This window comes from Eimeria necatrix, genomic scaffold (assembly GCF_000499385.1).
Source record: "Eimeria necatrix Houghton genomic scaffold, Enh_scaff530, whole genome shotgun sequence".
Classification (NCBI taxonomy): Eukaryota; Apicomplexa; class Conoidasida; order Eucoccidiorida; family Eimeriidae; genus Eimeria; species Eimeria necatrix.
The window spans coordinates 12,630-25,565 of record NW_013651679.1 but is presented as its reverse complement, the minus strand read 5'-3'; the positions used below and the strand labels follow the sequence as shown (position 1 = coordinate 25,565).

Sequence of the window (12,936 nt, the reverse complement as noted above, 5' to 3'; positions counted from 1 at the left end):
CGGCGCCTCCCCAGCGCCCCCCGCGCCCTGGGCCGCCCCCGCGGGGGCCCCCAACGCCGCACTCGCCGGGGGGCCCCCCGGGGCCCCCGCGGGCCCCGCGGGGGGGCCCCCGGGGGGCCCCCCGGGGGGCCCCTGGGGCCCCGGAGAGGGGCCCATGCTGCTCGAAGTGAACCCTAAAGCCGTGCGAATGAAGTGGCTGGATGTGGCCCTCAGGGAGTACTTGCCGGCCGTTCAAGAAGGCTCTCAAGGATTGGACTTCGGCAAACAATTCATGCAAGAAGTGGAGGAGGCCCTGGAGCTGCTGGACAGGGAGTTGGTGCTGCGGGCGGCCTCGGAGAGCCACCAGCGCCTCGCGCTGCAGCACGCTGCTGCGGCTGCGGGCATTCGGCCGGGCACGCCGGGGCAGTGACTGCAGAGCGCCCCCGCGCTGCAGCACTTGGGCTGCTTTCTGCTGCTCCTCTGCTGCTGCTGCTGCTGCTGCTGCTGCTGCTGCTGCTGCTGCTGTGCTGCTGCTGCTGGCGGTGTTCTCCAGCGGAGCTTGGCGAACTACAATGGCAGGAGCAGAGCGGCAGGCGCTGCTCCTGCTGCTCCAGCAACTGCTGCAGCGCCTACTGCCGCCAGCAGCAGCAACAGCAGCAGCAGCAGCAGCAGCAGCAGCAGCAGCGTCTAGTTCCGCGCAGTGCAAGCTGCAAGTCGAGGCGGGGCACTTGCTGCTGCTCTCCGGCAAAAGCCTCCGGGGCCAGCTTGATGTTAGCTATCTAGCTGTCAAGTCTGCTGGCTAGCTGCAAGCCGTGGCTAGCTGCTAGCCGTGGCTAGCCACTGGCTGCGGCCTGCACAAGCAGCTAGCCAGTCCTGCAATTAAGAATCTGTTGCAAGATTTACAACTGCAACAAAACCAAGGACTCCAAAGTCCAGACTTGGTGAAGCTGAAAATTTAGTTTTTGCTGTTTAAGATTTGACGAAGTGCCCATTCAACTTTCGCGAACTCCCAGGGGGAGGCCGAAAGCCTGGGAAAGCTGAGTGTACAGACCTCGAAAGAATTTAAAAAGAATTTAAAATGTTAAATTGAGAGAAAATAAATGTTGAAAAAAACGAAAGAAAGACGCAAAGACGCAAGAATAGACACAAGCAGCAGCAGCGGCTCCCGGCCAGTGCAACTTTCGCTTTTCTTCTGAGTCGATCTGCGCTTTTTCTCTCTTTTCGGACAGAATTAAAAAAGTTTTGAAGTGCTTTTATGTGGCAGAATTAGTTTCAGCTTTCTATTTGCCTGTTTGGCCCAGGGGCCCCAAGAATTGCTACTTTTTGCAGTGGCTTTTGCCTTGCTGTTTGCTGCTCCGGGAGGACTTGAGCAGAAAGTTTTAAGAAAACTAATAAATATCCTGTTGGCCCATCCGCGAGGAAAAGATGGACTCCGGGAAAAGCACTTAGGCTCTCCCGCGTTAGAACGGACTTTTCAACGCGGGCTTCCGAGCCAGCGTTACTACGCATTGCTGCACGTGCTAGCTGGTGGCCCAGACCTGCTGGCCATTTCTGAAGAGTTCGACGCCGCTGGAAAGCGTCTTGGAATTGAAAAGGCACTTTACACGCATTTCGGAGGCTTTTGCTCACAGAGGGGCGCCCCGCAGGCAGCAGGCAGCACTAGCACGCAGCACTGGAAAGCCTCCGCGGAACGCGCCGCCAGAGTGCAAAAAAAGATAAGGCAAAAAGTCCAGGACTTGCAGAGGCTGACTGCCACTGAGCACTGTGAGGCGAAAGTTGCTTGAGCATGCACAAAAAGGCACACAAGTGGGCGATCCTGCAGATAAAAGTGCTTCGCAAGACGCCGCCTTAGCTTTGAAACGCAATAAAAGGGATATGACGCAAATTAAAAGCAGGATTCCCGTGAGAATGTTTCTCTCTGCGCAGAAACCTGCCTACGGAGCCTAGAGGGAGCAGCCCTGGATCCGGCGAAGCCAGAACCCCTCTAAGGCTAACACTTGCACAAAGTGCAGCTTAGTGTCCTCTGTTGCTGCGCAGCCACGGAGGGAGTCGAGCTACAAACAAAGCGCCGCTGCATGCAAGCAAATGCTCAGCTAAATCTCCCTAAGTCCGTCGCCTGCCCGCTAAGCTGCGACTTTCTGTTCAGTTGCTGGCGAGGGCTGTGGTGGGTCCTACCGCCGGCGGCCCAGTGGAAGAGTTTCGACTTGGCAGTGGTTTGTTGCAGCAGGAAGTGGTTTGGACTGCAGCAGCGCAGCTACAGTGGCCAAGTTTGAGCCTATGCTCCAGTGGAAGAGCCTACGCGTTCTCTGTTGGACTCCTGCAGAAACTCATTCGCTTTCCACGGAGTACCGCTCTCGCCTGAACATCATAAATGGAAAAAACAGTATTTGAATTCAAAGAAGCAGAAGAACTCCAACAAAGCGGGAGGGTCGAGGCGGCCGCGGCCCGCGCTCGACCAGTGCAGCCGCCGCCTGCTGGCGGCGGAAAGCAAACAAGAAAGGACTTTTGCGGACTTGAGAAGAACAGGAATGAACTTCCGGGGCTCTCTTGCGAGAGAAGGGCCAGACTACAACCTTTCTCGGAGCAGCGCACAAGTTCAAGTCGCCCGGCTGAGCGCTTGCCTCTTGTTGCTGAAAGCTATCGACTTGTGCATTGAACTCACAGCTGACCGCATCAACCCCATGAATCCCACGACCCCTACAGCACTTCGGCTGTCGCGCAGGTGCAGCCTGGCTTTTTCGAACTGCTCCAGGTGCAGTTTTAAGTACTGCTTGTGGCCAAAGGCCTCGGCCAGTTCGCACGACTTGGAGAAGGCAGCAGACAACTCCAGCTTACCAATCTCCTCAGCAACTAAGTCCAAAAACACGGTGTCCAGCACCAGCAGGTGCGCCTCTTCCTCCTGCCTCAGCAGATCCAGCATGTTCTTCTCCTGCGCCTCCAGGGCGTTCAAAACGGCGCCGACGTCTTCCACCTGCTGCATTGTCTGCAGAGTTTCTGCAGTTTGCAGAACAGTTTGTTTGAGGCGGTCCGTGGCTTCCTGCACGCTCCCCAGCAGCTGCTCGTACATGCCGCTGTCGAGCTTCTTCGCTGCAGCTCTCTTGGGGCTCTGGTCGCTTTGCAGGCCTTTTTCGAGCTTTTTCTTCGCGTTTTCGAGAACTTCCAGCACGGCCTTGCTCTTCGACACGCAGGCTTCGTGAATGCGCCCCGAGTCGGCGACCACTGACACGCGGATGTGCTTCTCGATGCCTCCGAAGTGCTTGGGCAGCGTCGCCGCGTGCTCCTGCACAGTCTGCATGAGTTCCATGGCCGTCAGGCCGATCTCGTCGAACTGACCCGCAGCAACAAACATGGTTTCCATCGAGTTGCAGTTTTCTATTTCCTTCAACAGCATGCGCATGGTGGCCAGCAGCGTTTCCGCGTCCCCCAGCATCACCTCCAGCGGCGCCACCCCCTCGTGCATGCCCGCCGGGCTCTTCAAGTGGGACTTCTCGTCGGCCTTCGCCAGCCGCACGAAGATCTGCAGCTGCACTGTGTCGTCCTGCAGCAGCACCAGCGAAGCCTCGCGCTTGCGCAGCTCCCGCGACTTCACCCCCGCGAAGATCGTCTCGCGCAGCCGATCCGCCACGTGTTTGATGCCCTGCTGCGCACTGAGGTTGTGTTTTAAGTAGCGAATATAATTTGCAGCATCTCGCAAGAGTTCGGAGTCGCCTTCGCAGTCGAACTGCCCGCAGATCAGCAGCGAGCGACTGACATCGTTGAAGTCCTCGCACAGCTCCTGCGACATGTCCGTCACCGACGTGAACGTGTGCAGCATCCGCTGCACCGAATCGCTCAAGTCGTACTGACCATTTATCAAAAAAGGAGGATCTGTCTCGGACTCGGGGTCCCAGAGCGGCAGAATGTGGCTGGCTTGTTCGTTTTCCTCTTCCAGCGCGCGGCCCTCCCGCAGCGCCGCCGCGTGCAGCCGCCGCAGCTCCTTCAGCGCGTTCTCCACGTGAACTTCCACAGCAGCAGCTTCTTCGAATTCTTTTTCGAGTTTTTCGGCCTTTCGAAGTTCCTCTTCGGCGCCAAGCAGCAGCCGCGAGGCCTCCGGCGTCGCCAGCGCCTCCACCAGCGCGCCCGCCGCCCCCAGCATTTCCCTCACGTTCTTCAGCTTCGCCTCCACTTCCGCGCCCCCCCTTGCTGCTGCTGCTGCTGCTGCTACTGCTGCTGCTGCGGGCTGCTGCGCGCGGCCGCTCACTGCGGCCGCCGCCGCCTCTGCTGCTGCTCGCGCGCGCGACTTTCCTTTGGACGCTCCGGGCCTCGCAGCTGGCCCGAGTTCCTCCGCCTCGAGCAGCTGCTGCTGCTGCTGCTGCTGCTGCTGCTCAGGGCGGTCCTCGCTGGGAGCGCCTGCTGCTGCTGGAGCGGCAGCAGCAGCAGGCCGCGGAAGGGGGGCAGCGGGGTCTGCTGCTTCGAGCGGATCTGCTGCTGCTGCGGCGCCCTGCGGCTGCGCCAGCATGCGCCGGCCCACCACGAGGCCCACCACCAGCAGGTAAATAATGCCGAGCCCCAAACCTGTGCGGCGGCGCTGCCTGTGGGGCGCGGGGGCCTTCGGGAAGTCGAGGGGCACGGGGAAGTGGCCGCGATCTTCGAGGTTCCGGAGGCCCCCGGGGCCCCTCTCTTCGCCTACGACATCCTCGAGAGTTTGCAAGTCTTGTTCTTGAAGAAACAAAGCCGCCGGCATCGCAAAAGTGCAGTGATGTGGCCCAGAGCACTGGCGGTGGCGCCCTGCAGGAGGCAGCTGCAGCTCGTGCGGGATGGTCCGACGCCGCCCTCGGTCTTCAAGATGATAAAAAAAGCATTAAGAAGCTTCGAAAAGGCCGAGCTATTCACCTTCTAATTAGCGAGAGCCCCTAAATCCGTTGCCTACAGGCGGACACCGATCGACTAACATCGACGCGCGCCCAGGAAGCGTTCACAGACCTCTAAAAATGCCCTCCAACCTACGAGAAATAGTCTTCTCATGTTAAAAATGAAACCTGAAAGAACTTTGGGTTTCTCCGGAAAACTGAAATACTTGTTCCGCACCTCCAGTCCCCCAGCACTGTGAGTCGGTCCTGATCCCCTCCCTCACTCACTGGGGAACCCCCTACTCCGAAAGACTGGCCTGCACAGTCCGCAATCCACTTCAATGAATACTTTGATGTCTTTCTTTAGACGATCTGCACCTTTAACGCCGCTTTTTCTGACCCAAGGGGGCCTGCGGCGCTGCTCGCAGCGCTTTCCACGCAAAGACGTGCCACACTGCCAGTGCAGCCCAAACGCAGATAGCAGAATTGCATAACCCAAAATTCACAACGCTAACTTTAATTACGGATATTTTAAGACTGAATTTCCTCGGATTATCCCTCGCTCCCGCCCCTTCGGGCCTCGCACGCAGCCGCGCAAGTGTAGACAGAATCCCAGCTTTCCACACCCCGCGTTCCCGAAGCTCCCTGCCTGCCTGTCTGAACAATGCTTCCATTCCTCGAGAAGCAGTCTTTCCTTTTCCAATTCTTTTCTTAAAAATTCAGCCAAAGGGGATTTGCACGGCCCCCAGCGCCGCTAATCGCAGCGCGACTGAAAACTTGAACGGCGCCGCTGGCTAAGCAGGCGACAGCTGTAGCTGCAACAAAACGCCTTTTTGTCAAAGTGCAGCTGAAAAATGTGTCTAGGATTTAATTTTAGAGCTGTGAAAGTGGAATAAGAGGCTCCTAGCGGTGCACGGATGTCAATGGTGTCCAAGCTTGCACACCCAGTAGCCTTCGTGCATAAGTTGAACAGCCACTCTAAGTCTTCACGGAAAACGCCCGCGGTAGCCACCATAAGTCCTTTTTCCGGAGAATGTCAGCAGCTTCCTGCAGTGCAGTGGAGGAACAGCCACACGGAGCAGTGCAGCAGGAAGCAGGGCAATGTCCTGTGCTCGAATTCCTCAAAGACATCCTCTGAGTACTTCTGGATCGTAAGATAGACTTCTTCTAAGCCCTTCAGAGAATCATTTCAAGAATCTTATTATGTTAGCCTCTGCCCAGAGCGTCGCTGGAGGGCTGCTTCAGTCAGCTCCGAATTCCCCGTGCAAGTAGACACTTCCTCGCAGCTTTCTCAGCCATTGAAGGCCACAGTAGACCTCAATAGATGCACCTTTAGAAAACATTCTCAAGAGCCTGCCAATGTCTCTGGCTCTCCAGGCCAGACACCAGCACTGCTGGTGACCCTGAGACGACTCTTCCTTAACACCTACTTGGCTAGTCAAAGCAGAGAGGCAGCAGCGCGAAGAGTTAGCCAGTGCTGCTGCTCCAGAAGCCCACTGGCTTGCATCTGCAACGTGGCAAGGGCTCTTGAGCCATGGACACACTTTCTCATCAGCTTTTTCTCCAACTCTGGGCCAGTAAGCAGGCCCAGCTGAGCCCACTTGGACAAGGTCTTGTGTGCCGTTGCTGTCTTCCCTTCGCTGCTGTGTTGGTGAAGCAGCAATAAAAGATATTATCTCACACTGACGCTAATTGTCGAAGTGCGGAGCACTGCGCATGGACAAAAGCTGCAACCACAGTCATGACATCCACGAGCTGCTGTGTGAGAGCGGCCTGTCCAGTATCTTCCTGACATACTTTTATTAAAACCCTAAACAAGAAAGACCATCTCTAGTCGCCAGGAGTGAGTGTCCTGAGTTTGTCATTTTGGGGCTGCTTGCCTACGCTGTCGCACGTCTCTTTTTGCTCCAGTCCTTGCAGTTGCCAGCCCTTTCTCTCTGCACAGCTTCTTCAGTTTTTCTGCTTTCCCTTCTGTCTTGGACTCTTTGGAGTCACTATCTTTACCTTGGGGTGCGCGTTGGCACAAGTTGGCACAAAGGCCTCTCATGAGTGGAGGGCTATGACTCTTTCAGTATATTCTTCTACACACATGATTATAACATCTTTTGTGTATACAAATTTTACATCAAGAATTGGAAGAAAGCCCCAGGAGAGAAGGTAGTAGAGAAAATCTGCAAACGGCAACAACAAGCATCCCAGCCCAATGCTGCAATGTCTTTGTTTGCTGCAAAGAGAAGAGGAAGGTCAAGATGTGTAGTAAATTCGAGATTCTTGCAAAGATGAAAAGCGGAGAAGCATTAAACCGCTGCTTGCAGTATCGGGGGGTGTCCTTTAGTATGAGAAGATGAGCGGATCTGAGTGGATAGCAGCGGAGCGACGGCATTTGAACAGATCCATTTGAAGCATCTCACAAATCGTGTAAGGTCTGAAGTGCAGAGCTTCTCGGGAAACAGGTTGACGCCACCTACAGCATTTGCATGGAGTGGCAATTTGTCTTATTGGCGCAAAGGTCGTGCGAACAAAAATTCCGGAGTAACAGTTGCTGTCTTTAGTGTTCAAGCATCCAATGCAGAGAGAAACCCACCCTTTGGCTGACCCAAAACTGAGGCACGCATGCACAACACACTAGGCATTTACCCCTAGGATTTCTTTTTTTAGCAATTAATTGTATTTAATATGCCAGTTTGCATGCTCCGAAATATGCGACCCTGAAGGCCATTTCTGGGCTACATTGTAGTAGTCACAGTGTGATTGCTGTGGGGTATTCTACTGGTAAACCGTCTACATATTTTTCAATGCCATCCAGTAGGGAAGTTAGCAAGCTGCTTTGTCTTTATAACGTATTTTTTTATGTACTTGGGAGAAACGGCTATGGGAACCATCACGTAGAACTACGCGCCTTTCACAATTATTTTATCGCCAAACAAAATATAATTATCAGAGCTTTTCGAAATGGCGAGTTGCGAAAAATATGGGTGGTGCCTGCTAGCGTTCTTGAGAGGCTATTACGTCGAAAGGCCTTTCGATTATCTATGCCCCAACTTAGGCTGGGAAAAGCAATGCATGTTGTAAAGGGTTCATGGCTAACTAGAACCTGCAGGCGAATTGATACATCTTGCAATTTCCCTGTGCAAGCTGCCCAATGCTACTCAGGCAATTGGTTCCTTTGCTGCATTTCTACAGCGCTTGTGCCCTGCAAAGACAGGACAAACCCTTCCCTTCCATTTTGTTCGCTGCACAATTTTTCGAAGAACTTCAAAGATTTACGATACCTTTTTAAGACTCCACATGCACTGGTAGTGCTGTGTCCATCTACTGGTAACACAGACTGGCAAATCAACATATATTTTTTTTCGCTGGGACACCGTGTAGCGCTACAACTATGAATCGTTTCCTCTTTAGTGAACCTGCCTAATACTGTTGCACTTTGAATGTAAAGCTTCACCCAGTAGTATTACTGTTTTGCCCAAAATTAATACTGGTTTGCTCAGCAGCCGTATAGAACGCACGCATATGGCATCATCGTGCAGCTGTGAACTGCACTCTGGCATTTCAGAACAAATATGAGAACACCTTGGCATTAAATGCATTAATTAGATAAACTGTAGGCCCTACAAGTTTGTGAGCAGCTGCTAAAACAGATGCACATTCTCGGGCACTCTCATGTATCCATTAGTGTAGAGATGTACTTTGTCTCAAAAAGAAAGAAGCTATTGCTGCACATTAATTCACCAAACAGCACACTGCGACACCATCATGCAAAACGTACTGGATTTAAGCAATTGGACTTTGACTAGCGGGAAATGTCAAAAGACATTTCGCGTTTGCCATCATTCAAGTGTTCCAAAGATGGTCAAATTGAAGCAGCTGAGTGACAGCATATGCAGATCTTTCTTTGCTTGATCTTTCTCGGTAAATTGCACAAACAGAGATAATCAAGGCGAATTTGGCCCTTACAAAGAGCGACTAACAAAGCAGCTTGCTAACTTCGCTACTGGCATGACGGAATTAACTCAGGGCAGTAGTAAGCTGCAGAAATGGGTCCAATACTTGAAGGGACTTGAAATTATTTCAGGAGGAAGGCAACTGAGTTAAAGAAAATTGATATCCTGATCATTTCAACGTCAAAAATTTGCAGTACCTCAAGACTTGATGCAGCATCCTTTGCAAACACTCAAGCCTCTACAGCTTCTTCTGAGTTGACACTGCATCTGAGTTAGCTTATAAGCGGTTCCCTGGGCTGTTGCCATTTATTTATCACAACACCAGAGAAATTGAACGAATCTAGTTTGCTCCGTAGAGCGTTTCGCCACTGCTGTGGCTTTGAGTTCCGAAAGAGTGCAAAGTAAATAACAAAAAAAAATGTGCGTGAATTGATATTCGACCTCAAATAGAAGTCAAGAATACTTTCACTGGCGGCAGATTCCCGCATCCAAAGACTTTGTCAAAAGTTTTTCTCTTCCAGAGGCGCTCTGTGGATCTAGCTAAGCCTAGAGCCTTTTAGGAAAGCTTTCGAGAGGGGCATTTGTTGCGTTCTATTGACTCAACAGCGAGTCAAAGCGAGGCCACTGGGGCCGAGGGCCCTCTCAGACTTAACTGCGCATTTACTGCGTCTAAGAATTCTCCCTTGGGGCGCTGCTGCATGCAGAGTGCCCAAAGAGGTGTGGCAGAGAAAGCTGCTGGTGAGTCCGAGAGCCTTTGGAGGTAATCCTCCCTTCTGTTAGTGAGTAAATGCAAAAAGGCCGGGTTGCAAGCAGTTGTTTAGTGCTGAAGACGAAAAGATTTCCGAAAGTTTTGGATTTGGAAGTTGGGCTGTTGGGCTGTAGAAGCTGAGGTGTACGTACACCGCGTGCATGCGCAGCGCGCGCGCGCACACCCGGGGGCCGGCCGGCGGCGGGGGCCGTCTGGGGCTGTAAAAGGCGCAGAAGAGAAAAAAAAGGAGAAAAATAAATGAAATTTGCAAAATAATATTCAATTAATGCAAGAAGGCAGGGCGAGGGCCGCGGGAAGCGGCTGCATGCAGCCCGGGCGGGGCTGTGGGGGCGGCGCGCCCCCACAGCGCGGGCGGGGCCTCGCGCGGGAGATCTGCGCGGGCCTGCAGGAGTGAATCGCGTCCACTGGGGAAGTTTTAGTTTTTTCGAGGGTTTAGGGTTTAGGGTTTAGGGTTTGGGACTGCGAAAATGGGCATTTCGCGCGACCGCAGGCACAAGCACCGCAAGACCGGCGGCCGCTTCCCCATCCACCAAAAAAAACGCAAACATGAACTCGGCCGCCCCCCCGCCGTCACCAAACTCGGCCCCAAAAGAGTTCGCCCCGTCCGCTGCCGCGGCGGCAACTTGAAGCACCGGGCCATTCGCCTGGACGCCGGCAACTACTGCTGGGCCAGCCAGAGTGGGTCTTAGCCCTGCTTTTCTCTTCCTTTTTCTCCCTTTTATCTCTTTTATCGCTTTTATCTCCCTTTTTCTCAACTTTGTTATCCCTCCGGGCTCTGGGGAGCGCCCGCGGCCGCCGGGTGTACGTACACCGCGTGACTGCGCCGCGCAGGTGTACGTACACCCCGCGGCGCTGTTTTTCTGCGCTTTGGAGCGGCGGAGGGCCGCTGGGGCTGCTGGCTGGCCAGTTTGTTTTCCGCAGAGTGGCAGTTGAAGTTGGAATTAGAAAAGTTGAATTTGAATTAAAAAGAGTTGAACTCAATTAAAGAGGAATTCGAATTAAAAAGAGTTGAATTTAAATTGAAAAAAGCTGCTGTGCTGCGCTGCACAGAGGTGGCCCGGAAAACGCGCATTCTGAACGTGGTCTACAACGCCTCCAACAATGAGCTGGTGCGGACCAACACCCTCGTGAAGAACTCCATTGTGCACATCGACGCCACTCCTTTCAAGGCCTGGTGGGTTTTAAAAAGCAAAAAATGACTTTTAAATTCATCTGGAGTTGTTGGAATTCAAATTGGTTTCGTTTTCGCCGACTTGAGCTGCAGTGACACCGCAGCGCCGTTCAGGTGTATAGGCAGCTCCGCGCGCCCGCGCGACTCCCCGGCAGCGCCGCTTCCCACTTTTTTGCTTTCTGAAGTTCTCTTTTTCGAATTAAAAGTTTAATTGGAGTTTATTTCGACTTTTATTTGCATTTTGGCTCCAATTTGTCCCGAAAAACCGCTGCTTTCCCGCGCTTTCCGCAGGTTCCGCTCCTACTACGGCCTGGACGTGGGCAAGAAGACGCAGGGGGAAGCTGAGGAGAAAGCGCCTTCAAAACACACTCTCTTCGCCCAAGAACAAAGAAGAAATAAAGGCATTCCCAAAATAGATCCGCTGCTGGAGGAGCAGTTCAACACTGGCCGCCTCCTCGCCTGCATCAGCAGCAGACCTGGCCAGGTTGGCCGCGCGGATGGCTACATTCTGGAGGCGAGTTTTCCCCACTTTTTTGTCTTTTCTTTTTAAACTCCCTTGCGTTCTCTTTTTTTGTTGAGTTTTCCGGACTTTCTCTTCGTTTCTCTTCCCGTTTTAAGTCCATTTCCTTTTCTCCGTTTCTTGTTCTTGCGTTTGGCGCAAGAGGCCTTCAAAAGGAATTGTTTGTTTCTTTTTTGTTTTTGTTTTGGACAAAAAGGCTTTTTACATTTCTTGTTGCACGTTTTCCCGTGCAGTAGTCAGTTGCATGCAAATGCTAAGGTGTATGTACACTTGAAGTCGCCTTCGCAAGTGGATTTCTGAATTCAAGTTTCGACAAGCCTTGAGCTGTATGTACAGCCGGGGGGCCTGCAAGGGTTGCGAGCGATTGCAACTTCATTTAAATTAATTGAAGTTGTTTTAATTTGTTTTTCGCTTCTCCGGTTTCTCCCGGCCAAACTCAACAGGGGACTGCGGGGATTTGAATTTCTTTCTTTCTTTTATTTCCCCTTCACACCCCTGTGACATTTTATTAAAAAAATAAAAAAAAATAAAATTGCGAAATTCAGTTTTATTCTTCAAGTGGGTTTTCGCGGTGTTTCTGAGGTGCACGTACAGCGCAGTATTGCTGTGCAGTTCGGCATTTTACTGGATTTGCATTTTGCCTTTTAATTAAAGTTGCATTTTATCATTTAATGAAATTTACATTTTATCATTCAATGAAATTTACATTTTATCATTTAATTTAGATTTTATCATTAATTGAATTTACATTTTATCGTTTAATTAAATTTACACTTCAGCGTTGAATTAAATTTACATGTATTTTATTTAATTAAATTTACACTTCAGCATTGAATTGAATTTGCATTTATCATTTAATTGATTTGTTTTGCAATTAAATGAAACTCCTCTTTTGCTGCAGGGCGAAGAGCTGCTGTTCTACAAACGGCGGATGGACAAGAAGAAACACAAGTGAAGGAAATGAGGGACTTGGAGTTGAATTTGCACTTTTGCATTTTTGGCTCTTTCTGTTTTTCTGAGACAGAACCCTCAACAGTTGCATCTCTTTATTGCCTTTGTTGTCCCCAATGCAGCAGCAGCAGCAGCAGCAGCAGCAGCAGCAGCAGCAGCAGGCTGTTCTCAGTTTAGTTCAGCTTTGAAGTGGAGGCTTTTTGGCAGACTCGAAAAATGTAGATTGGCAGTTTGGGGCTGCAGTTCAGGTGTACGTACACCGCAAACGCAACGTAGCTGTAGGGAATGGGAGGGAAAAGCCGGCAAAAGAATATTTGGAGGGAAAAATAGAGAATTATTTGCAAAGTATTTACTTTTATGTTCTATTTGAACTATTTAAAATGCCAAAAGTCATTTGAACGAGAAGAGAAGAATTGCCTTATTGCACTCGATGCGAGGTGTCTGTACACCCCAATAGAGAGGCTTCCGCGACGAAATAGAGAAATTCAAATTGCAGTGGGAGTCTTTTGTCATTTATTTCATTTCATTTCTTTTTATTTTGTTTTATTTTATTTATTTTGCTTTCTCAAAAAGTAATATGCAGCATCTGTTTTGTTTTTCCGAAATGCGCGGTGTGTGCTATCTATGGGAACTTGAAGTGGCTTTTGAACGCCGTGCATGCAAATATACATATATATATATTTGTACATATATATAATATATAATATATAGAATATATATATTATATATATTGTATATATTATATATATTCTATATTATTGTATATATTATAT

General features: G+C 51.1%; 3 protein-coding genes across 3 annotated transcripts; 2 read left to right on the top strand and 1 right to left on the bottom strand.

Annotated features, from left to right (window-relative positions):
- Positions 1–187: 187 nt before the first annotated feature.
- ENH_00061200 (hypothetical protein, conserved) lies at positions 188–409 on the top strand (the record flags this gene model as incomplete). Its single annotated transcript, XM_013577157.1, has 1 exon — positions 188–409. One exon carries the CDS (start codon positions 188–190, stop codon positions 407–409), a length of 222 nt encoding a protein of 73 aa, XP_013432611.1.
- A 2,166-nt stretch (positions 410–2,575) lies between these two features.
- ENH_00061190 (hypothetical protein, conserved) lies at positions 2,576–4,702 on the bottom strand (the record flags this gene model as incomplete). The annotated part of the gene is made up of 1 exon (XM_013577156.1): positions 2,576–4,702. The coding sequence occupies one exon, from the start codon at positions 4,700–4,702 to the stop codon at positions 2,576–2,578; it is 2,127 nt and encodes a 708-aa protein (XP_013432610.1).
- Positions 4,703–9,988: 5,286 nt separating this feature from the next.
- On the top strand, positions 9,989–11,242 carry ENH_00061180 (40S ribosomal protein S8, putative; the record flags this gene model as incomplete). Its single annotated transcript, XM_013577155.1, has 3 exons — positions 9,989–10,199; positions 10,572–10,695; positions 10,984–11,242. 3 exons carry the CDS (start codon positions 9,989–9,991, stop codon positions 11,240–11,242), a joined length of 594 nt encoding a protein of 197 aa, XP_013432609.1.
- Between the last annotated feature and the right edge of the window lie 1,694 nt (positions 11,243–12,936).